General features: G+C 45.0%; 2 protein-coding genes across 5 annotated transcripts; both read right to left on the reverse strand.

Annotated features, from left to right (window-relative positions):
* Window positions 1-2,504: 2,504 nt before the first annotated feature.
* On the reverse strand, window positions 2,505-3,527 carry LOC133915483 (transcription factor BHLH148-like). Its single transcript, XM_062358661.1, has 2 exons — window positions 2,982-3,527; window positions 2,505-2,875 (listed from the first exon to the last, which is right to left on the reverse strand). Exons 1-2 carry the CDS (start codon window positions 3,408-3,410, stop codon window positions 2,594-2,596), a joined length of 711 nt encoding a protein of 236 aa, XP_062214645.1. The 5' UTR covers window positions 3,411-3,527; the 3' UTR covers window positions 2,505-2,593.
* Window positions 3,528-5,665: 2,138 nt separating this feature from the next.
* On the reverse strand, window positions 5,666-20,715 carry LOC133915482 (DNA repair protein XRCC4-like). Of its 4 annotated transcripts, none has more exons than XR_009909328.1 (5): window positions 20,264-20,713; window positions 18,984-19,112; window positions 18,620-18,742; window positions 17,419-18,313; window positions 5,666-5,898 (listed from the first exon to the last, which is right to left on the reverse strand). XR_009909328.1 is itself a non-coding variant. In XM_062358659.1 (4 exons), exons 1-4 carry the CDS (start codon window positions 20,573-20,575, stop codon window positions 18,050-18,052), a joined length of 828 nt encoding a protein of 275 aa, XP_062214643.1. In that variant the 5' UTR covers window positions 20,576-20,713; the 3' UTR covers window positions 13,471-18,049. The 4 variants fall into 4 exon arrangements, 1 of the variants encoding a protein (XP_062214643.1); XR_009909329.1 differs by having other exon boundaries at window positions 17,318-18,313; XR_009909330.1 differs by lacking the exon at window positions 18,620-18,742 and having other exon boundaries at window positions 20,264-20,715.
* Window positions 20,716-21,715: the final 1,000 nt, after the last annotated feature.

A 21,715-nucleotide genomic window follows, 5' to 3' on the forward strand; every position in this document is an offset into this window, starting at 1 on the left:
CCACACCACGTTGGCGTGTGCGGGCGAGCCTCAGCACTCACAGCTCCGGTGAGCACCAACAAGATAGCTCCTCCACTTGATCTCCCCAAGCACCAAAGCTCTGAACCCCCAGAACCGAGCACCAATCGGTTCAATTTCATAGCAGCAAAACCAATCAAAGAGGCCAGCCTATTTGAAGCCACGACGCCGCCCTCCAGCTCCCCATAATCCCTGCAAGAATTGGGGGAGCAGTTGCGTCGTCGCCGCTCTACCCGAGTCGCCACCAGTCTCTCTCCGAGCTCAACCAGCGCCTGCCCTTATGCACTAGCCAAGCTGAGCCCCTTGTACTCAACGTCGTATGGGCTCGGCCCACACAAAGCAAAGGGCCAACCGGTCCAAGCAAAAGAAGCCCAAGAGAACATTAAAATTCAACAATTTTTCAACAGCAACTTGTTGATCGGTTCCTCTTCCTCTGTTCGTCTCGCCTACTCGCCGACCAGCCAAAGTCCTGTCTCCCACTCTCCCTCAATTCCCCACCGTGAATCCACAATCACGGAGCCTGCACTACCATAGAAAGGCTAATCACTGTCAGTTTTGAAACCGGTAGTATTTACTCGGCAATGAAAATCGTAAATATCACTATTGGGTCTAGAACCGGCGGTGATAGGCGTTCTCGTGAGCAAAAAAAAGAAAAGAAATGAGGCCGAGTCGTGCCACAACTTGCCTTGCTCCGCCTTGCGCAAGAAAATGTGGCAACACAAAAGCCGCCGCGACAGAACATAGCACAAAGGCCACCGTCACCGTCCTTCCTGACGTCGACCACGAGCACAGACAACGAGCCACGACAAGTCGGCCCTTGTCCCACCACGCCCTCAAACCCGCCGCCCTCGGCTGGTTCCTTTGGACCTTCCGGAGTGGATCTTGCGAAGCCGGTGGGGGAGGAGATTAGGAGGATGCCAACAGGGGAGGCCAGTGGGGATGCTGGTGAGGGAGGAGGCAGGTGAGGGCGGCGGTGGCCAAGGTGATACGGTGGCAGGGGAGCGGGAGCAGGCGATGACGACAACAGCCGAGGCGATGCTGAGGGAGGCGACAAAGAGAGTGGACGAGTGGACGCAATGAGATAAGACCGAGCTAGAGAGAGAGACAAAGAGAGCAGCCGAGCGGACGCGAAGAGATAAGACCGAGCCGATCGAACGTCGTGGGAGAGCCAAAATCTGATTGAACGCAAATTTTGGGTCCAGGCTAGCTTAACTGCCAGTTTGGGCTACACTCGGCACTGATGGGTCGGTATTAGTGCCAATTTTTAACAAAAACCGGCACTGATAACGACTATCAATGTTGATTCTTAGTGGTTTCATCGCGGTTTGAACGCGAGAGGTTAAGAACTGGTAGGGATACATTTTCACTGCCAGTTCTTGTACAACTGGCAGTGATGAACCACTATTTATGGCCAGTTCTGTAGTAATGCTAGAGTGTTGTAGCCCCGAAGGATGGGTGGCCGTGGCCAAGGCCTCCGCCCTCGCCCCTCAACACTTGCTGGCTGCCGCCTGCCGGGTACTGCAGGCTGCCGGGTATCGCATGTGCCCTAATTTCGTCCACCAAAAATTCACAAAAAAACAATAAAGTAAGTTACATCAATTCCTGAACTGATGCTTATTTATATTTCTCAGTTTTCATGTGTTCCGAGAACCTTTAGTTGTTGTTTGTCCAGGGACTTAGGGTTTGAAATGGGGGAACATTCAATATATATTGTCTTTTCTATTATGCAATTGATAGGTAATCAATGGAACAATTTTTAAACAAAAGCATCAGAGCCAAATAGTGCCAACAATGAGGGAAATTCATGTCCAGATGATATCAACCGGAAAGAGGAGATTAAATATGATTCATGCTTAATAAAGTTAATTGATTCTTACCATCCTAATCAACGAGAGAGGGTGAGAAGGAAGTACTTGGAGAATGCGCCTTCCCAGTCTCACACATTTAATTTTCCATTTTCACATAAAGGAGATAGCCCGAGAAGGTTCATTTCGGAATGGTTTATCGAATTTTAAAGCTTGCATTAGTATTGTCAGTTGCTACTATCACAGTTGAGATGTGCTTTTCAGCCATGAAGATTGTGAAAACATATTTGAGCAATAGCATCGGCGATGACTATATGAATCATACCCTTATTTGCTACGTGGAGAAAGAAGAAATAGAGAAAGTTGCCAATGAGATAGTGGTTTGTCGTTTCATAAAAATGAGACGACGTAGATATAATGATTAAAAGGTAAATTGTAATAGTGTATTATATTTATTTTCATTGGATTACTCTTTTAAAAAAAACTGAATTGTTTGATCTCTTTTTTAGACCGTTGAGGTCGGATGATGTATTTTGCCGATGCCGTCATTCCAACCATATTTTGTTCATGACTACACCAAATCCCTAACCAAGGTTATTAGTAGATTTCTTCATATTGATAATACTTTTATCGTTTCTTTTTTTTGGTTGTGCATTGATGCCGCATATGTTAGATTACTAATGTTAAAATCACCGATTATATTGAACACTGCTTGAAATTATATATAGTGTTATACTCATAGTAAAATCTTACATCTCCTCTATTTCGTTCTAGGTTCGCCACTGCATCCACAGCCTGCCGTCGGACATGTTCGACCGGATCCCTCTCGCCCTCACGTCCATGCTCTTGAGGCGCCTGAGGGCTCCGATCATGGAGTCGATCGCCGACGACGTCTCGTCGACCTCGAACTGAATCTCGACGCACTGCTGCCGCGCGTCGTGGCCGAGGATCTTGGCCTTGAGCTCCTCGTTCCGCCGCTGCAGCTGGTCCCGCGCGCCCTTGAGCTCGTGGATGTAGATCGCCGCGGACTGCACGACCGAGTTCTTGTCCCCCTGTCAGCAGTCAGCACAGCAGTAGTGTTCGTTCCACTGATCAGCACACTCCGCTGAAGAAGCTATCATAGCGTGGGAGCAGAGGCGGGCGGGCGAGGAGACGAACCTTGGACCTGGCGGAGACCATGGCGTAGAGGTCGGCGTAGCTCTGGCTGAGCTTCTCGCGACGCTGCCGCTCCCGCATCATGTGCCGGAACCCGCGGCTGCTCTCCACCGTGTCCGCCGGCTGGCGCCGCTCCTCCTCCTCGTCCCTCTGTTCACGATCTCCACCCATCCTGCCCAGCGCGTCAACCACCCTCCTGTCGACGTTCGTCCCGCTCCCGTGTGGCGCCCGCGCCCCGGCCGGGAGCAGCTCAAGTCCGGCCCCGCGGTAATCCTGGAACGCGCCAGCCCTCGGCGGCTGCGACACGCTGGACGGCTCCCCTGGCGAGGCAATGAGGCCGAATGGCAGCTCCGGGGAGGCCGGCGCGGCGCCGTGCAGGTAGAAGGGGGCCTCGTCGTGGAAGCTGGCGTAGTAGTAGGAGCCCATCTGCATTCCCAGCCTCCCGCAGGCTCGATCTCTCCGCTCCCCTCCCTGTTCTGCAAGCTGCGGCGGCGGTGCGACGGAGAGACACGGAGCGCAGAGCGGTTTGGTTCCCCGGCAAGTGTTCGAACGCGGGTTAAGTAGGCACCGGTGCGTGTGCGCGGCGGCTTTGGGTCACGTGGTCAAATGGCGCGTCGAGCCGAAGTGTGCGCGTATCAAATCTGATTATAAATATAATTCGTAGCGTAATATAGATTAATTTCTTTTTTAGTTTTATCACATATAATTTCTCTAATTTCACTATATATTTTATAGTATTTTTTTATCATGTAACTCTCTATAAATTGAATCAGGCCATAAATGCATAATCATATCTCGTATGATTATTTTCCCAGAGAGGGCGGGAGCGATGCGATTGGTTGGCTGGGGCCAGGACAGGTTGAGGAAAGGTCAAATCTGGAATTTTGCATTAGTTAATCTGGGAGGAAGTAAAAAAGGGCGTGCGGGAATGGGGCTGAGGCTACGCGCTTGGAGCTGTCGCGTCCGGGTGGCGCACACGTAGGACGGGCCGGATGAGAAGGTTCCACGTAGGGGGGTCACTTGGAAATCAAATCACGAGCGGGGGCTCAATGTATTTGCAGCTGGCACCCTCCGAGATTTGCTATTTCACATGTCGACATTAACAGGCACCGCACAACGAATTTCTTTGCGCAGGTTTTATGATCTGACGACATATTCATTGATGGACTTTGTGTGGTTTGATTCATTAACATATCGATCATTGCGTTTTATCAGTTCATAATTACATAGGATTTCAGAAAAGCGCCATTTACAATAGTAAATTTAAAGTTAGTTAAAGCCCCTAAAATTAAAAGAAAATCCCCTTGCCTGTTTTTAAAAAAATAATAATTACAAACTGGATCATTAGGTTATTTATGTTTTTTAACAATCTAGGCGAGACAAATAACTGACTAAAAAGTCCTAGCTGACACAAACATAATCCAGAATTTTCCAACGGTTAGAGGACTTTCTGTAAACAACAAGTTTGAGGGCTTAATTCGCACTTTAGTAATAAAGAAGCTTTGAAGGGCACGAACAACTCGAAGAGGGCATTTCTGTGGAATAATGTAACATGTGGACGGGAAGATGTGATATGTTCAAATAATTGCCACTGTAACAACCGGTCAACAAAAATATCATATTTGCATGTTGAGCAGATATATATCCATGCAGTACAAGAAAGATATAGAAAGTATATTTCTCCTAGTAGTAGCAAACTAAAATAAGTTGGAAAAATTCAAGCAACGAGTAGATTCAAGCAACGAGTACTATACGTACCTCACCGGTGTGAATTAGAACAGGCAACGACGAGAAAGCACGTCCTTCGCCACACGGTGGCGAGACCGTCACTCCGTGACATACATGCATGGGTGAAGAGCAAATGACGAGTAAAGACTTCTCCTTGACCGCATAATCTTCTACTCCCCTTGCTGTTGAGCACATGGAACCTTATATTATATTCCGAATCCTCGGCGAGTTGTTCGTGCCACTATTAGGATTTGAATAATAAGGTTTAAACTTTTTTTAGTGTTACCAGGTGGATTTAATTTTGTCATGTGCATGGAAGGTGACAGGTGGGATTGGTTGAAATTCAAATCCAAATCCAAATAGAGGACTTCAATTAAAAATCAATTAAAGCAAGCTTCTAATCCAGTCCAAACCTAATAGAAATATGTAACTTCCGATCCAATCCAACTCCCATAAGTCCAAATCCATCCAACACCATCCAATAATAGTCGGAGATGCAGTCCAGAGATTGGAGACAAACTGGAACATCGACTCTTGAATGCCTTATGGTGTGCGTGGCGAGGACGACAAGCATGGCGTTGGTGGGGCCGATGTAGCATTGACGGCCAGCTCTTGCAGGTCACCGTGGAGGGCGGATGCAGCGGCAATGACTTCAGGTGCTAGATGCGCAAGCGACGCAGCTACGAGGAGGCTGAGGCGGTGACGTGGGGGTTGCAACGGGGGGAAAGGCCGAGGGCAGTCCAGACAGGGCGAGGAGGAGAGCACCCTCCAAGCCTAGCAGGATCCGACCATGCATTGGCAACCAGCAAAGTAATCCATTATGACCTGTGGGATTTAGACGGGATGTCCTGTAACATCTTACTCTACGACTAAAGCATAAATAAGCCAAAAATTCAAATTTTTGGCAACAACTTCTCTGTAATTAAGGTATAACTGATAATACAATCACAAGCAAAATATATAAGATATAAATGATATATAAATCTCCTCATGATGCAACCATATCATACGTCTCTTTCTAACATATACAATAATGGTTCTTCTTCTTCAAACGAAAACTTAACACAAGCATTGTACTATTAAAAAAACTGAGTTTCATGGTGTGATTAGGGTTATTGATATTATGGTGAAGTGGTGCGTGCAACTACAAAAATCCCATGCCCATCATGCACGTCAAACCGCCTAAGTGTACCTGTAAGAGAATTAACGGGGTGAGATAAACTCAGCAAGTAACGGCTATGAATATAAACATATCTTACCTAGTTAAAGAGTAATTAAGTACAACAAGTTACTCACAAAGAAAGACCAAGACATATGAATTTAAAAGGGGTATTCTTCCACATGACATAATATCTGTCAACACAATTTTCCATATACCATGGCATCAAATTCTCCAAGATTCTGTATTATTCAAGTATTATATAAATGTATGAATGCCATGTTGCAACTTTATTTGAGAGTTTTGTGCTAGAGGATACCAGCATCTCATGCAACTCCATGTACGGGTACGAGTCATGGTATGATGGCGATGACTGATCTTTATCTCCATATAAAATGCATAAGTGCATATGTATGCATGTGAATTGATGTCAATTCTTAATTTTTCTTTTGATCACTCCTCATGATGAATAACACCACTACTAATTCATGACGCTAACAATATAATCAAAATCATTAAAATAGCATGGATTTGATTAGTCAGATGCAATATCATCCATGGATTGAATAAATTAGAAAAATCCAAATACTTCAATCTATTCACAAAAGAAATAAGATATGAATGTAAACATTGCACTGAATTACACCCCTACGTTACTTGCCTTTTACCGAAAGCGGTGAAAGAATCTCGCTTAGGCATGTCGGAAGTACTACCACCTCCACAAGTTCATTTTTAGTCCTAAAACACATCAATTACACATTTAGTACAAAAGCACGCTCTGTACACCTGAAAACATTGCATATATGGCATTACATCAAAAGCAGGCCAAATAGAAAAAATCATCTAGCATGAACTGATGTGACACCTCCACCTCAAGGTCGAACTAGACCTCCCATACTAATTAGACCTTGCTCAATTAAAACGAAAGGATGGATTACTTCGGATGTCACATCTTCATCTTAAACAATGGCTATTTTAAGCAAATCGGATTACTAATCATATATTCGACGAGAATTGACTATCTCAACTTACCTGCAAGCGCCTAATGATTAATTAGGAATCACCTTCATAGGATTGATGAGGAATTCGACGAAATTGGAAGAATTCCAACTCTTCCCCCCTTTGCCCTTCTCCTTCTTACCCCTTCCTCCTTCCTTTTCCTCTTCCTTCTTTGCCTTCTTTCCTTCTTGTCTTTCCTTTTCACTTCTAATGGAATATCTTCCACACGCACGACAACATCGTGCCCCTCAACTAGAGCAACTAGCAGCTAGAGCGACGAGTGGTGGATGAAGGCAACGATGTGTAAGGTGGTTGAGCCATTCGACTCAAGAGGGGTATGGATGGATCAGGGTGGGCGACTGATCCATCCATGATTGTATCCTTTTTTAAAAAAAAAATCAACGGTCTAAGTTTATTGGACTCGCTACGGGTCACAGGGTGTTTGAAATGGATGTTTAAATAGAAAAATGGATTCATCTCAACGGGATCTACACAGTTATGGTCTCCAATCTTTCATTTGAGCAACGAATTTAAAAGTAAATTATTTGGTTCTCATGGTCAACACACTCTCTTCTTTTTTTCTGAACATTTTGGTATTACATGTCCATCTCTTCTTAGATGTTCTGGCCCATGAAATGGAGGATGCACTATGGATGGGATGTCCATCTAGGCTAGCTTCGCGCATTGGATTACTCATGCCCAAGCGCCACTACCACTGACGCTTTCATTGAGGTCTAGTCGGTGTACAACCTCAGCTTGAGCCACCATGCAACCATAGAGGTAGACGGGATATCCTTCTCCTAGAACAAGTGGAAGCAAAGGAAGGCGTCGATGGTGCACTTGCACTTCTATGGTGTGAGCCACATGCCATATCAAATGGGGTACATGATGATGTCTGGCTGCGAGGATAGGGCCCATGTGATATTGCAGCTTCAGAACTTCGATGAGCCCTCAAATTTCTTGGACGCGAGTATGCGATGACCTCGCCCATCCTATCGTGGGGCAACCACGGGCCCGACGAGGAGGACGACAATGCATAGAAGAATTGAGTCCGAAGAGGTCCAATGGACATTGGATATTTACCGTTTCTATCCAAATGGATGTTGGATACTACTGGATCTTGTGGTGTTGGATGTCCAAGTCCAATCAAGGTATGTCCAAGCAAGTCCAAACAAGGTTTAGTCCAATTGGACTTTGGATTACACAGATCCAATCCCACCTATAGTGACAGTGTTGTTTGTGTATTCAAGGTCCAACCATAGTCATGGTGTGGTTATGGGTGATTCCAAACATCCCATATTCCTCGCATTCCCCATGATAGCTTCCCAGTGGTTTGTAATGTTTAATAGTTGTTTTCCAAGGGTGAGGGTGATGCATGAGTATGTTTCGCTCATTTACTTATACCTACAATTTGCATATTACACACGTGTGTGAGGGTAACGCATGGCTCTACAAAGAAACCATTGTTAAAACAAGGGTTACTTAGATATATGGTACTGCTGGCTTGCTAACTTCGATATATTAGAGATATACAATATGGATGAAATTGGACTAAAGTGCCCTTCCTTCTTTTAACCTCCACATCTCTCATCCTCCCATGGCCGCTGGCCACCATTATTATTGCTTTTCCTATATGGATTGGTTGTCAACTCCATTTACCACAAAATATTTGTTCCGCAAAGGTGACTTGAGGCCGAGATAGGCTTGGAATTATCGTCCGAGGCCGCAAAGACAGGGGTGACCAAGGAACCACTAGCGGTGGTGACACATGAGAGAATGTCCTTACCCTGGGTGACAAGTGAAAATGTCCTCCATTTAGTCAAGGGCATGAGTGGAGTAAGGGAGCTCCCACACTATGTGTGCAGTAGCATCGAGAGGCTCCTTTGTCTCTCAGTGGAGGCTAGTGTTGAACATAACTAGGTCCAACGCTAGTGGAAGTGATGGGTAGGGATAAGATGATCTAGTGGCTCAAGGCATAGGAGAAGGAGGGGCTTGTAGCTATAGTAGGGAGACATGTTTGGGCAGAGTGAATCCGGCTTGCCAAGGTTGATTATTGTCGGTAACGGTGATGACAACATGGTTATTGGTCGGAGAAGCTGCTCGTTGCCCATGATTGTTGCTTGGAGTTGGGAGAAGAGCGCTATAATGGTTTATTCAAAACCAACAATTTTGCTGTGGCATATATCTCTAACCCCTTAAAATAAGAGACTGTTCCTTTTTCTTTGACAATGTGATCACTAAGATATTACTTTGAACGTTACTTTCTAAAACTTCATATTAATATGTAGAAGTGAAAATTGTAATTTTATGAAGTTTTAGATGATAAATTAACTATATATCTTTATGTAATAATAAAATTAGTTAGGATCACGAATGATATATCACTACTCGTACTAGACTGCTAACTAGTACGACAAAATGCTACTCTCATACTTTGTTTCGTCATAAACCAATAAGGAGTTGTGTTAGTGTTACCGTAGATTAATGACCTATTTTGTTCTTCAACTTTACGTTGCTACTCATTTTAGTCCATTGAGCTATCTGATTTTGGTCAAAAAGGTGTGGCACTGCCCCGTGAGCAAGTGAGTCTGCTTGGCGTGAGATGTACCGACGCACCATGCACAGATCGTGTGCTGGCCCAATACCGAACAGGCTCGCGCATCTCATCTACTGTCTTCTGCCTCCATGGCAACATGACCATCCTTGGGAGCCACCGTTGCATTGGCATCGCCCTAGCGCCTTGCGTGTGGTCTTGGGCACATCATGATCCGATTTAACTATCTAGGTGTGTGTCTATGTCTGTGCTAGTGAGATAATGTGGCGTTGCCTAACATAGTACAAATGTAAGGAAGAATAAATTATTCACATCAGTTTTATAAGCACAATTTGTGAAGGCAGCAAATGATAAATTTGTAGCTTCTCAAGAATCACATCAAGAACCATCACTGTTTTCAAAACTATGTGAGTAAAGTAGCTACATCTTTTTCCTCAAGAGCATGGCCAAGAATGTTAGTTTAGCACTTCGGTGGCACAAGAGATGCCATGCTAAATTGGAATAATCTAGCGGTACACCTAGGATTTTAAGAATGGGAGTATAAAAATTTTAGCATTCGAGTTTTGTTTCCTAAATATATGTCATTTTAGTACAAGACATCTGAAATTGAATAATTAACCCTGTGAAAACTTTTACTGTGGCCAACATGGTCTCTACGTGTAGTGTGAAAAAAATCAACGTATGTTGTGGAATATGAGAGGAACTAGTGAGTAGAATTTCAGATGCATCATAGAAGAACATTAATAGCAGTTGTTCTATTAAACCAACAACCGAAAACAACTAGTAGTCTCATATTACCATCTCTAAACATTATAGCTTAGGTTAGTCTCTTTTCCGCATAAATATCTTTCTCTACAAACATCCTTAAAATATCAATCTTTAGATAGTTTTTTACATTACCTTACAATATTTGAGTATTCCAAAAGAATTATACATTCCTTTGATCTAATAACATTCTAGAAATTTTCTTTATAGCATAAAATCTTTGGAGGTAACAATTACCATGCAATGTTAGAGTATTCAAGTGTTTTGAAGTGCCTTGTTTTGGCATTTTTAGAGGAAAGGATGAACTTTATTGATTAATAATATGTAAAAAGTTACATGGGGATATCTAGAGTATTCGAGAACCACACATAGCGCTCAAGCCCAAGTATGGAAGCCGCCTTGGCTATTATGACCTTCTCCATTATTGTTCCTTCCTTCATGCTTAAAGCATCTCTCTTTCTCCCTTCACGAGTGTGCTTGCCTCTGCCCCGTGCTTCTCCTCCTGTATATGGCAACATTCCCATAGCCAAATCCTCCACCGCCGTGCTAACCGAGCTTCGCTGGGTTGTTTTATTGCCTCACTCGTTGTTAGCACCGTACACCTGCCATCCTTTGCCAGTTTGCCATGATCGTTGATCTGGCCTACCTCCTAGGGCATCCCCTTAAGGCCAGCACCGATGAACCCCTCCCCATAATCGAAAGCCCCTTGCGCTAAAATCTCGTCAGCAATGTCTAGTACTATAAGCTCCTCCAAATTTTAGTCGATTGTAATCTAGGAAGGATGTCAAAGATATCACAAACAATCAATCCAAACATGGTATCATCTTTCTAACAAACAATAGATCCATTTCATAAATGAAATAAATGGCTCACCAATTATTTGGTTCAAACCCATGGAGAAAGAAAATCCTCCGTCGTTGAATGGACGGAATACAGGCCGCAGCTTATGCCTCCTAATTTAACCAGTCTCCATCGTGTAGCATTCGATATGGTGGTATGCAATGCTAGTGCTGCACAATACCTAAGTGACAAAATGGCAATATAGATGGGGAGGCCCGGAGGGGAGCTGAGTCGTAGGAGGTGACACCAAGGATTAACAGGAGAGGTTGCAACGGTGTGAACGAAGCAGGCAACTGGCAGTGGCGAGCGAGGAGTGGTGGGGTGGTTTATCAAAGCCGACGACGTGACATGGAGAGCTAGATGATAGAGGGAGGCGACAACACGAGAGGGACGAGCGTGATTAGAGCCGCCACGACGAGGTTGAGTCTGGAGATGGGGCGGTGGGCAAAGCAAGAAGGCCTTGGGCCATGACATCCGACGTGGTTGGTGCGGGTTGAAGGTCGTTGGCCCGTCAAATTTTATCCGAGACGCACGTCTTGATACAATGTGCATGAGATAGCCCACCTTAGGGTGGACCGCAATCAACAAATTTTGCAGTATACCCCCTCATATGGATGGCGACTATTAATTACGATCCAAAATGTTACAGTTTAGCCCCTAAAATGGATCACGGTTATTAATTGCAATCCAAATATGTGAGACCCGGATCTCAGGTTCCCCAATGCCTCTTGTATCAGTCTCTGATCAAGTAACTGATATGGACAAAATTCAACAGAATGATATCAAAGCGGACAATAATTACCAGAAAAGAGCGAACAATGATCTTGTGGATTAGGATCCATGACAAACCAGCTAGGCAGAAGAGCCTACAACGGAGCAAAGTGGCACAAAGCGGAACAACCCAATTTCATAGGCAACTTGGGTGTGGACGCGGCCATAGACTTCTTCTCTTTAACTTCGTCAGGATCGAGATTGATCTCCATCTCAATAATCTAAAAGCAGAAAGACTGAGTATGGAAATTACGCAACAAGTCCTAACACTACTTCAAGAAGTTGAGTAGATGTATAGGGGAGGTAACTAAGGATAAAGCCATTGGGTTATAGTTTGGGCGCAAAACCAGTTTTATATGCAATGCGAATTAAGGTGTAACGCTCAGTTTAAACCAATTAAACAAAATCCATGTTTGATTGATATAAGTTGTTGGCCCTGGGGAAACCTATTTGTTCCCCTGCAGTTCCCATCTTTTTGCTAATTGATACCTATCGAACCAATTTCAACGGCATATAACCAGCTTTCTCCAAAACATGGGCACGCTGCCCACTCGCACATCAAGGGGTGCACACACTATGAAACCAACTATTGTGAATATATAACTTTGCATGTCCATGACCGTGGACAGACTATTCGAATAGATTTACACTTTGCAGAAGTTGTGCACTGTACACATACGATATGCTCAATCTCCAATTGTTACAAGCGGATGAGTGAATCATATCGAGATCCCATACCCATCCAACATGTTGCTACATGATCCACCCACAAGATAAATGGGGGTCTGGATCATTGGATTAATCGTGGTTGGAGTCCAGCCATTGCAATGTCACCAGCCGGCCCTCGTACTGCGCACAGTAACGAGTCTTTTCCTGAGTTTCCATTGCACCCTTGCCTCCAAGGTGGGTACTTAGCTCAGCTAATGGGGTGTGAGATCAAGTCCTACCCATAACATGACACATGGTTGCACGGGATGGCTTAGTACAGTAACTCAATGATTCTGTCCTTACACGATCGGGACAAGTATCTTCATATCAGCAATCCTCCCCAAAGGACTTGCTTACTAGGAGGCATCCTTCTCAAAAGAATACTTGTAGGAGATAATCCCCTAACTCTCAGAGGACTATCCTGCTTGCCCTCGCTAAAGCAGTTTTCAGAGTTTTCTTAACAATGCACCATTTTTCACCACTCACACCATCAATCACCTCAACATATTTCACTCATTTGTAAATTAAGTGATCGTAATAAAAAGTGATTAAGTACTCTTTGAGGAGAGAGCAAGTGTCTCCGATGAGAGCAGAGTAATCAACCCTAAGCATACTAGTTGATAAGGTTTCATCCAACATCATTATATCAAGTGTTGGGAGCATTATAGGTGAGTAGTGTTAATATTTGAATATTGTGAGTAGTGATTGTAGTATGACTCAGTAAATGGGTTATAACTAATATCAGCATTTAAAGAGAAACTATTATATAGCATGCATGTATAATTATCATGTTTTTACTTCGTTATTTTATTATATTGCAAACATGGGATCAGCATGATCAAGGAGTTAGGACTTGCCTTGATGAAGGTCAATTCTTGATTAGTCCTGCCGTTCAAGTCTCCCAGGTTTTTCATTATCGGGTCCCACCTTCATGAAAGTTTATCTAGCCCCTAAGTGTGGTTTTGGAATTAATGATAATACCTATAAACTAATAATTGTGTTGAGAATTATTAGTAGATTGTTCCATAGGTGATGCATGAAAGTATGAGCATGGATTCATTGAGGAATGCCATATGATCAAGAGAGATGCATCAAGATGAATGAGCTTTAGATGATGCTCGGGTAAGTGATGATAATACCTATAGACTAATAATTATATTGAGAATTATTAGTAGGTTGTTTCATAGGAGATGCATAAGTGATATATTGTGGATTCATTGAGGAATTCTTTGAGATCAAAGAAATGCATCTATGTCATTGAGCTCTAGGTGATGCTCATGAGATAAAGGAGAAGCTCAAGAAGATTGACGATAAGCGTGAAGGATAAGTCATATGTGGAGATTAAGTGACTAAAGTTATAAGATTGTCAATTGAGTTTTGTGGACTAACCCATGTGCTTTGTGCTTAAGAGTGAATTAGGGTTAGGTTCTATAAGAAGGCATGAGTTGAATTGAGATATTCAATATACCAAGTTGAAAGATCAAGATCAATACAAGCTTAGTGGATAACTTATATACTTGATGCTTTCGGTTCATGCATTAGTGGTGAACCAAATGAAGATGACACGAAGAGTGAAGTTTCCTATACTTTATACATAGGAAGCTATCAAGAGAGCTTCATTAAGCTTCTAGAGATCGAGTGAAGATCAAGATGAAAATGAGGATGATCAACGTCATCAAGAGAAGAGAAGCTGATGATGAGCCTTGAAGAGCTATGAGAAGCATCGGGGCTTAGATGATGTGTTTGTCAAGTCTGATGAGATTGCTTAAGGAAAATGTATAAATAGAATAGATTTTCTAGTTTTTTCAGTCTCAAAGAGTTTGGTGGGAAACCAGATTATAGAATTGATAGCCGTACTATCAAGAGGGGCTACCAAAAGCGTTGCTCGATTGTCGTGTCAAATGCTCAAACGATGTGCTTAGTGCAGGATGAGCTTGTGTTGAGAGTTTGTTTTAGGAGTCCAGTGTATCTAAAAGGTATTTTAGATCTAATCATTTGTTGTTGTTGGCCTTAGTGGTGAAAATTGCTTGTGACCAAGTCTTAGTGGTGTTTGCCATGTTCCATGTGGTACCAAGTTTAATCTTTGGGGGATTAAGCTTTGTACAATGGGTGGAAGTGCCGCCAGGGGTTCACAATGAGATATATAGGTCGGGCATCTACGCGTGACGAGGATTCTGATTTGGGGCTCATCGTCGGAAGGCGGTGGCCGAAGCGATGTCAGACGGTGGCTGGAGATGGTCGTGACGATGGTAGCAAAAAAATGGGCAACACCTCCCCGCAAATTATGCGCTCTGGGCACCTGCAAACCTACGGCTACAGCCTCTGGTGTCTCCACGGCACGAAGGCGAGCTCAATAAATGGGGCGAGGGCCATTAGCAGCAATCATACCACGACAGTAGGGGAAAATCCCGTTGTTACCCTTTGCCGCACCAAGGCAGGACACACGAACCACAACGCGCTAACTGGGAAGGGGTAGAAGGGCAGGGGAGACTCACCGTTGTCTCTGGGGAAGGAAGGGTGGCCAACGATAGAGGGATGCGTGACTGCGGCGAGAAGTCGTAGGCGGTGGTGACGTCGGCTCGACCTCGGGTCCCTACTCTCCTCTCGGCTCCAAGCGTTCTCCTGCACTCCTTCGCGCTTCCAGTGAAGGCTTTACGGTGGTGGCTAGCGGGTCGAAGCGGCAACGTGTCTGTGACAGCGGCTCAACAGCGGTAGTGGATTTGGGGGAAGAAGGGGAAAAAGGGGCCTGCGTGCCCATTTTATAGGAGGGGGAGCAAGAGGTGGCGGTGGTGAGATGGCGCGACGTGACATGTCTGTGGCAGTGCCTACTGGAAAACGCATGGCAATGGCAGCACGAGCACCGGCCATTGTGTACGGTGTGCTGCATAGTCGCGGTGTCAGGCCTTTCCCCGCGTTACACGCGTCGGCAGGAGAGAGAGAGAGAGAGAGAGAGAGAGAGAGAGAGAGAGAGAGAGAGAGAGAGGAGAAGGCAAGGAAGTCGTTGGCACATTGAATGCGGGAAACAACGGTGTGACTTTAGGTCAGCGCGACAGCGAGCTAGAGGAGGGTGAAGAGAGCAGGCGGTGTGGGTCTCCCATGTCGGTGAGGGAGAGGAGAGCAAACTAGCGCTTGGCTGGCGGGCTAATGCATGGGTTGGCGCGTGCGTGTGTCGAGCTGGCTTACTACACGCGCCACTTGGTCGGTACAGCGTGGTGGTAGCCCAAGGTGCGCTCGCAAGGGGGAGGAAGGGCTGTGTCGCGTTGGCCTGGGTTGCGCAAGGAAAAGAAAAGAAGGCAGCCCGTGAAGAATAAAATAAATGGGAATTGATTGGTACTAATTCAAATGGATTTATTTGAACTAGGATTTGGATATGGATTTGAATTTGAAGCTTTGATATTTGAGAGAGGTTTGAATTTAGAAGGTATGAATTTAATTGGATTTCAGCTGAATTAAATCTAAGGATCTAGATTTGAATTTGAGAGACATTCAAATTCAAATCCTCACTCAAAGAATCATAAAAACAAATAAACCAAAAATACATATCAATTTATTGCAAGGATTAATTTAGAAATTAATTTGGTGCTCTTTAAAATACTTAGTCAAAATAATATATGTGAATATATACATACATGTATATATATTCAACTATATATTTCCTTGATTTTATATTTATTTAAATAATTAGATTTTTTTAAAAGAAGTGAATTTTGTTATCTTCTAATGCTAAAACGCTTACAAAATATTTGCATGTAACCCCTATTTTGGGTTGCGATTATTAACCGCGATCCAAATTCTCTGCCCCTCGTTCGCATCTGGCGGCGGTGCACGACGACGGGCGCTAGCAGACTCCGGCGGATAAGCGACGCCGAGGATGTGCTCACACCATGATCTCGGTAGCGGAGAACCCGGATGCGCGGCCGTTGTAGGCTTGTAGCGCGGAAACGGCGAGAATACGATAACGCGGCGGCGCGGAGAAGAACTCAAGGCCGGTGGAAGGGGACGGAGCTCCGGGCCACAGTCTGGTCGATTGAGCGTCAAGGATACTGTGCGTACCGATGGCGGATGCGATGTGGCCGGAGATGCCCAGATGAAGGCTGGCAGCGGCGGTTGCCATGGCCGGGGCAGAGAAGATCGACGGCGATTGGTCGGCGGAGACAGTGGCGGCCGATGGAGACCCTAAATGCCATGAGGTGCCGCAGGTTACTTCGGTCTTCGGATGTCCGGCCGGTGGATAAACGGCAGCGGGTGGTGTGTCAGGGACTGCCCCGCTGGGCGGGCGCCAAGCTGGCCCCTCCCTGGCTGGGCTGGACGCCGGGTACCAAAGGGGCGACACAGCACGTGAAAAAGGAGCGAATAGAACAGACTGAACCGGCTCTCTTCTTCCTCCTCGACATCTTCTTCTACCTCCGGCTCCCTCAGCTTCCTTCTGGGCTCCTCCGTTCTTCTTCTTCTAGCAGACCAGACCTCTTTCTTCCCCTCTGTGCTGTTCTTCTCTCCCACTTGTATCCCAGTGTTTGTGCTTGGTTTGGCTGAGGCAAACACATCCTGAACTTGAGGAATTCGGTGTTTGTGTGTTGATTCGGTTACTTGATCCACTGAGGTTCGTGACATGGTGCTCGGACAAGGTCACCTGAAGGATTGGACATGGCGGAGACGCTAATTGTGGTGTCAGTTTGGGGGCATCGGGGTTGACGATGGCGGCGGCGCTGGTCTTCACCGTGGCGGAAGACGGAGCCAAAACCGCCACTCCGCCAAATAATCCCAGATAGACACTGAAAACACACAAAAGAACCGGAAAAGGCAAAACGAATTCACCTGAACAATCTGCACTCCAGCCAAAACAGCCTACTGCATCAGAGCTCCCAGAAAAAAAGCTGCGTCAACGAATCGCATCAGATTAGCAAGCGATTTCTTACCTCAACTTTGTTTCTCGATCTGGTTCTTCTTTCCTTTCCGCTTTTTCTCTCCTGTGCTTCTTCCGCGTCTGCTGGGAGGATGGCGGGAGCCTGGGAGGGGCGATGGTGGTCAACAGCAGGAAATGTTCTGCCGCGTGGATTCCAAATGTTTATTTGGTCCAACAGCCAGGAAACGAGGAAGAGTCTGAGTGTTCGACTCTGGAAAATGGAAATTGACCGGCCCTCAAATGCATGAAAAACACGTGGTCAAACATTCCTCCTCTTTTCTTTTGTTTTTCCAAGCAAGGAAAATATATCTGAGGGGGAAAAGAAAGCGACCGAGCTCAAATGAAATGGAAAAAAATGGTATGGGACATAACACATGTGATGAAATGCAAATATTCTTCATCAATAAGCTACAGCTGACATCCGCAGTCACTTTCGTCATACACTTCAATTTGGTACCTTCCTCTGCCAAAAACACGTGAAGACCATTTTCAACAACTTTGGCATGATAGATCAAGGGTCAGCTGCAGATGGAAGTCACAAGGTGCATGATCAACTAGCTGGATGACTGATACATCACAAGGATAAACATTTTCCATGTAGGTCCCGTTATGTTCAGTCTAGCAGTGAGTTTGCTTTGTTCAGTCTATTTTCTTGTCCTCTTGCAACCTCTCCTCCCTCTGGAGGTGGCTGCGGATTTCTCAGGAGAGCTATGAAGATGGTCGCTGCCTGTCTCTGATGGCTCATCGTTGACGCTTGCCTCTTTGTCGCCTCCTCCCTCGAAGAGCTCTGTTCTGTCCGTTGAGTTCTCCTCTTCCTCCTTTGGACGCTTGTCCGCAGATTCGAGTTCAGCAACTTTGTCTCTAAGCTGTCTGAGCTTGGCCTTCTTTGAGTTTAAGACAGCCACAAACTAAATAAACACAGAATAGTGAGTAATGCACAAATACGTTAAGCTAAAACTATGGCTTTGTAGAGTTCTAATCAGTTAGAACAGAATGAGAAAAACATTGACATCTAAACATCAGCACAAAATGGAGCAAAAATGTCAGATTGTGAAAATGTGAGGCCCAACAACCAGTGTTTTCTGTGATAATAGTGCATCAACATCAAAAGGTCCAGGGTATGAGCGTTAAGTATTTTGAATTTCATGAGGAACTGCATAAGAAATCATCATCTGCAACAGGCACTCAGTGAACAAAACAACAATAAACTATACCTTTGAAAAGGTGGCTTGTACGAACTCAGCTTTCTCATTATTTAATCTTTCACTTTGTTGCAAGCACTTCTCGGCTTCTTGTTTCAACTTGTCGAAGGATTGTGTTTTCCTAACAACCTCTTCCTAAATAAGGAAATGTAACAACTTAGTAAATTTAGGCCCAATTAAGAAATTTACTAAAGTGGTTCAGTAGTTTGGCGGTTGGGGGCAATTCAAGCAAATCAAGTTCATATTCATCTGCACCTTGACAAGCAATTCACCCTGTGGTTCTCTTTAAATTCAACATAGCCATAGCTTAGCTAGATTTTCCATAATCCCATGTAGTCCTAAATGAAGATGTAAAACAAAGGGTAAAGGGACATACACTCAAGCGTATATTTGCAACCATAAGAAAATCCAGGATCTCAGATATAGTCTGTTGGGTAGTAGGTGAAGGCTGCAGCTTCCAACGCCATTCCAACTTGGTACCTTGTCTTTCAAATGTCCATGACAACTAAATGGAAGAAGAAAGACCAAACAATTCAGGTAAAAAAGTAAAGGGAAAAAATTTGAGAAGCAAAAAAGAAGCAAGGACATGGACTTTCCATAAGCTGGAAGGCAAGTTTGAATAGTAGATACATAATGACCATATGAACCTCTTTAGACACAAGTGCATTACGTCTTCATATTTCAAGATGGCGAGACCTCAACAAAAGCTAAGAATCTTACTTGTTCCTCCTGTGTTGAGTAAGTTGGAAATAATAGTAACTCTGACTACATTACTAAGGCCTAGCTCCAAACAATCAAGACAACTAAAAGTGAAGGAAGTAAATCAGTCCTAGAGGTAGTGGTGAGCATATACTACAAAGAAAAGTTTTTTCTCCTTTCCATGAACAAGTCCTGGTCTATATGCTAAGTTCTGAAGGTTGTTTTAATTTTCTTTCTGCTGGCTAGTTCTTTTTTGGTTCCTTAGTTCCATCTCATCTGTGGCTGACCCTTCCTCAATCGGTATTGTATTTGTAAATTGCTGTTTCATGACCTTTCTATGCACCCCTCTCCTATCTATCCTTAAAAGGAATACACGGCAAGTTTTCAAGGGATCAGGCCATCATTTTAGTGCTATAAACTGGTAGCACAAAGTGTTGGTGAAAAGGCATTTATCAGCAGTTTCAGCACATGGCCTAAAGGCATTACCGAATCAGCATCCCATTGCATTTTAATCCATCAATGTCTGTAACTGTAGTTTTCTGAACAAGTGGGTAGTGTGCACAATTGAATTTGAGAGCTGCTTAGTAGATCGCTAGAAAGGCCCAAATCCAAACACGCAAATTTGTCAGCAACTTGCACATGAGCAAATGGACCTAAATATTGAATGCGTTCTTGGATAAATACTTGCTACCAAACCTCCCAGATTGCCATGCCTATATGTTACACTGAACAGAGTTAGTGAAAGAAATAAGGATCAAACTTAATACTGCAGACCTCAAATAATAACCCTTAAGGCTTACATCCAAATGAAATCGAATAGCCTAGTTTCAACAATTCAAACTTGCTCTAAAATCAGTAGCCTTCTTCCATTGACTCGATAATTCCTATTTACGCATGAACCGGTTCAGTGGACAGGAAAGGAAGATAAACTGGGTGACCAGAGCCGAATGGACTGACCCTGCGATGACCGTTGCCGGCGTCGTGGAAGGAGTAGGAGGAGGACGGCTGGTGGAAGGCGAGGTAGCGCTCCGCGAGGGCGAGGTAATCTGCGACGGGCTGATCCCACTGCTCGGCGCGGAGCCGCACCTCGGCGTCGGAAGCGTCGGCGACCCACGCGCCGGCGCCGTCGGTGACGGCGAGGGAGAAGCGGGTGGGGAGCCACGTGGCTTTGACGAATACGGCGCCGCCGCCCGCCGCCTTGGGGTCCTCCACCGCCACCGAGAGATTCGCGCAGCTGTGCCTGGGCGCAGCCGCGGCGGTCGTCGCCATCGTCGCCGAGCCCGAAGAAGGGAAGGCGGCTGGTCGGGGCACGGATCGGCCGTTGGAGAGAACCGCGCACGGGAGCTTGAGTCTTTTGGACCGTCCGATGACGTGACTAGTTGAAACCAAGTGTTTACGGAGACGCTTCTTCTTCATTCTCTTCCTCCCCTTCTTTTTTATCTCAAATATGTAGAAAAGCTATACATATTTATATTAAAAAAAAAACATAGAGTTTTTAACGACGACCTTGGAGGGTCTAGTTATAGGATCATACAAAACACACTATCACATTAATACAAAAGAAAAACAACCGTAGGACTGAATATCGATGTTAGCTAAAAAATCGAGCCCCAACAACTCAGCCTAGCTAAGAGGATGGACAGCTTTATCACGCCAGGGCGCACCATCGTTCAGAGTCCTCCCAAATTAGGGCCAATAAGCAAACTGATGAGATGCAATGATTATTGAAGATGATGTCGTTGCGTGACAACTAGATGTGCCAACAAGTTACAGTGAGTCCAAGCCTTTGCGGAGTTCCTCATCCACACGCCCCTAGATATCAACCCACCAGTCTAGAAGAACAAGATCATCCGTTGGAACATGAACCCTCAGAACATGCCACCAAACTTTGCACACCAAGGAATAATGTAAGAATAGGTGGTCAACTGTCTCCGGAAGTTGCAAGCAAAACGAGCACAAATCATCTGGTTGTAGCCCGTGGTGCTTCCTTCGAACCGTGGTCCATAAGCGGCCATGGAGGCTGAGCCAAGCAAAGAATTTTACTTTCGTCAGCGCCCACACTTTCCATAGTAATCGTGCACCTTTGAAACGAATGGATCCTTGGAACATGAGGTGGTAAGCAGGCCTTGTCGTGTACTTTCTTGAAGGGCACCATCTCCATATCACGCAATCCTGCCCGTCACCAAGGCGAACGGATCCCAGTTTGGAATAGAGATGCAGAAACTAGGTGATCGCGGCAACGGAGAGCGGGGTCGTGATGTCCCTCACCCAAGAGCGGTTGGGCAAAGCATCCTTCACTGTTCTAAACTTAAGGCGCAAAGGAGTGATGCAACCGAAGAGGTCTGGTGCCAACAGACGAATAGAACAATCCTCCAACAACGCTTTAGTCCAAAAGAAAGTTGATTCCCC

Source organism: Phragmites australis, chromosome 4, assembly GCF_958298935.1.
Source record: "Phragmites australis chromosome 4, lpPhrAust1.1, whole genome shotgun sequence".
Taxonomy (NCBI): domain Eukaryota; kingdom Viridiplantae; phylum Streptophyta; class Magnoliopsida; order Poales; family Poaceae; genus Phragmites; species Phragmites australis.